The 4,045-nt window shown below is 46.0% G+C and overlaps 1 protein-coding gene across 2 annotated transcripts in view; it reads left to right on the forward strand.

The window, feature by feature from the left end:
• Positions 1-3,689, forward strand: part of LOC112239456 (guanine nucleotide exchange factor VAV3) — a 212,399-nt gene extending 208,710 nt beyond the window's left edge. For both annotated transcript variants that reach the window (XM_042308465.1, XM_042308466.1), the window contains exons 26-27: positions 2-153; positions 2,929-3,689. In XM_042308465.1, coding sequence (XP_042164399.1) covers positions 2-153; positions 2,929-2,973 — 197 coding nt within the window. In that variant the 3' untranslated portion in view covers positions 2,974-3,689. The remainder of the gene's footprint in view (position 1; positions 154-2,928) is intronic.
• Positions 3,690-4,045: the final 356 nt, after the last annotated feature.

Raw genomic sequence — 4,045 nt, forward strand, 5'->3', positions numbered from 1 at the left:
GTGTTCACCCCTAAGGTGATAGGTGTGGCGAAAGCCCGCTATGACTTCAGCTCCAGGGACACCAGAGAGCTGTCTCTACAGGAGGGAGACGTGGTTAAGATCTACACCAAGTCAGGAGCCAATGGCTGGTGGAGGGGAGAGGTCAACGGCAGGGTGAGTGCCCCCCCCCCAGACGCCAATCAGTTTCTCCAGTCAATCACCTGCCTGTTATTTATATATATATATTTATATATATATATATATATATATTTATATGAGTCGGGAGAGAGAGTCACATACAAAACAACCAAACACACAAACATACAGTGCAATGTGATATTTACGTAAACATTTTCCCAAAAAAACTGTTTTTGCTTTTTCATTACGGGGTATTGCGTGTATATTGATGAGGGGAAGAACATTTGTTATGATTTCATACATTTTTTGAAAAAGTCCCTGTACCCTGTACATACCATATATACACACCAACACAGCACCTCTCTGATGGTTAGGTCTACTCCTCCTGTACATACTACTACACACCAACACAGCACCTATGGTTATACACCTACCAACACAGCACCTCTCTGATGGTTAGGTCTACTCTTCCTGTACCTACCATATATACACACCAACACAGCACCTCTCTGATGGTTAGGTCTACTCTTCCTGTACCTACCATATATACACACCAACACAGCACCTCTCTGATGGTTAGGTCTACTCTTCCTGTACCTACCATATATACACACCAACACAGCACCTCTCTGATGGTTAGGTCTACTCTTCCTGTACCTACCATATATACACACCAACACAGCACCTCTCTGATGGTTAGGTCTACTCTTCCTGTACCTACCATATATACACACCAACACAGCACCTATGGTTAGGTCTACTCTTCCTGTACCTACCATATATACACACCAACACAGCACCTCTCTGATGGTTAGGTCTACTCTTCCTGTACATACCATATATACACACCAACACAGCACCTCTCTGATGGTTAGGTCTACTCTTCCTGTACATACCATATATACACACCAACACAGCACCTCTCTGATGGTTAGGTCTACTCTTCCTGTACCTACCATATATACACACCAACACAGCACCTACTACTCTTCCTGTACCTACCATATATACACACCAACACAGCACCTCTCTGATGGTTAGGTCTACTCTTCCTGTACATACCATATATACACACCAACACAGCACCTCTCTGATGGTTAGGTCTACTCTTCCTGTACATACCATATATACACACCAACACAGCACCTCTCTGATGGTTAGGTCTACTCTTCCTGTACATACCATATATACACACCAACACAGCACCTCTCTGATGGTTAGGTCTACTCTTCCTGTACATACCATATATACACACCAACACAGCACCTCTCTGATGGTTAGGTCTACTCTTCCTGTACATACCATATATACACACCAACACAGCACCTCTCTGATGGTTAGGTCTACTCTTCCTGTACATACCATATATACACACCAACACAGCACCTCTCTGATGGTTAGGTCTACTCTTCCTGTACATACCATATATACACACCAACACAGCACCTCTCTGATGGTTAGGTCTACTCTTCCTGTACCTACCATATATACACACCAACACAGCACCTCTCTGATGGTTAGGTCTACTCTTCCTGTACCTACCATATATACACACCAACACAGCACCTCTCTGATGGTTAGGTCTACTCTTCCTGTACCTACCATATATACACACCAACACAGCACCTCTCTGATGGTTAGGTCTACTTTGATATATACTTCTTTGATATTGCATATGAACACGTCCTATTCTAAGGCAGTATGTGTGCATGTTTTCGTGTGAGTGGGGCCTAAGAGAGTGTTTTTGTGCGAATGTCTGTATAGACTGATATCTGTTGTCTGTCTGTCTGACTCTGCTGCTATAGTGATCACTAAACAGCTCTGTAGCAGAGCAGTGCCTGCCGCTCTTTAGAGGGGGATAGATGGGCCGGTGTTATCTCGTAATGCCTGATTCTTTAGAGGGGGATAGATGGGCCGGTGTTATCTAGTAATGCCTGATTCTTTAGAGGGGGATAGATGGGCCGGTGTTATCTAGTAACGCCAGACTCTCTTTAGAGGGGGATAGATGGGCCGGTGTTATCTAGTAACGCCAGACTCTCTTTAGAGGGGATAGATGGGCCGGTGTTATCTAGTAACGCCAGACTTCTTTAGAGGGGGATAGATGGGCCGGTGTTATCTAGTAATGCCTGATTCTTTAGAGGGGGATTAGATGGGCCGGTGTTATCTAGTAATGCCAGACTCTCTTTAGAGGGGGATAGATGGGCCGGTGTTATCTAGTAACGCCAGACTCTCTTTAGAGGGGGATAGATGGGCCTGTGTTATCTAGTAACGCCAGACTCTCTTTAGAGGGGATAGATGGGCCGGTGTTATCTAGTAACGCCTGACTCTCTTTAGAGGGGGATAGATGGGCCGGTGTTATCTAGTAACGCCAGACTCTCTTTAGAGGGGGATAGATGGGCCGGTGTTATCTAGTAACGCCAGACTCTCTTTAGAGGGGGATAGATGGGCCGGTGTTATCTAGTAACGCCAGACTCTCTTTAGAGGGGGATAGATGGGCCGGTGTTATCTAGTAACGCCAGACTCTCTTTAGAGGGGGATAGATGGGCCGGTGTTATCTAGTAACGCCAGACTGTCTTTAGAGGGGGATAGATGGGCCGGTGTTATCTAGTAACGCCAGACTGTCTTTAGAGCGGGATAGATGGGCCGGTGTTATCTAGTATCTGGTATAGTACAGGTTATCTGGCTAACATGATAAAACTCAGGTGTCCCCTTGAAGATTATTGGTGGATGAATGAGTCCACACACTCCCACACACCCATACACACTACTCCCCCTTTAATTTCTCATTGCCTTTCTTATTTTCTTCTGCAGGTGGGCTGGTTTCCATCTACCTACGTGGAGGAAGGAGAGGAATGAGTCATGGAGAAAAAAGGAAAATACAGAGAGACGGAGAGACCGACAGAGTGAACCGGTTGGCTGTTCGGCCTGAACTGGACATTCTATGGTTTATCTGATTGCTCGCTGAGAACTTGACATTCTATGGTTGACCCTCCTATTGGCTGTTGCCTCAATAACGACCCAGAATCCTCCTGGGAGAATAGAGGGTTCCTCGATGGAATAGTGACTGGTTCTCTCTGGTCTGCCTCTTCAACAGACTTGGCTGTCAGCATGGGAAGGACCTTTGCCAGAACCAAGATCCCTACTTCCGTCCATCCCTCTCTCCCTCACTTCCACCTCTCTCCCCTAACTCAGCTACTGCAGGTTGTCTCTTAAATGCCGCACATCCGTTCATCCATCCATCTGCACCACTCAGGATACAGCTAAGACTGTCTAAAAGGAAAGAGAAAAGAGAGAGCGAGAGAAGAGACTGAGAGAGGAGGCAGGGATTTGCCACACCGCAGGGCTTCGTCTGTCCTGACCTTGCCTGTGTTGCTCTGTTCCACTTACCTTGGTGATTATTGATGACTTGATGCAGCGGCATCCCCATACACACACACACACACACACACACACACACACACACACACACACACACACACACACACACACACACACACACACACACACACACACACACACGGCTGGAAACGCTGTCATGAAACACCTCCCAAACCACTCCCCACAGATTACAATAACTGAACACAACACACATTCTCCCCTACAAATCTCACGGTGTTGTGTTGTCTTTGCTATTAGCCTCTCCGTGTTCTCAACTCTCCAGCTGTCCAGCAGGCTGGGTACGGGGCTGTCGCTGTGTGATAGGGGTCTGGCTGGTTTCTGAGGGAACAAGCTAGTGATGCCATGCTACCCTACGACTCTCTCTCTCAATTCAATTCAAGGGGCTTTATTGACTTGGGAAACATATGTTAACGTTGCCAAAGCAAGTGAGGTAGATAATATACAAAGTGAAATAAACAATAAACAGTAAACATTACACTCACAGAAGTTCCAAAAGAATAAAGATATTGCAAATGTCATATTATGTCTA

This window comes from Oncorhynchus tshawytscha, linkage group LG29 (genome assembly GCF_018296145.1).
Source record: "Oncorhynchus tshawytscha isolate Ot180627B linkage group LG29, Otsh_v2.0, whole genome shotgun sequence".
Taxonomy (NCBI): Eukaryota; Metazoa; Chordata; class Actinopteri; order Salmoniformes; family Salmonidae; genus Oncorhynchus; species Oncorhynchus tshawytscha.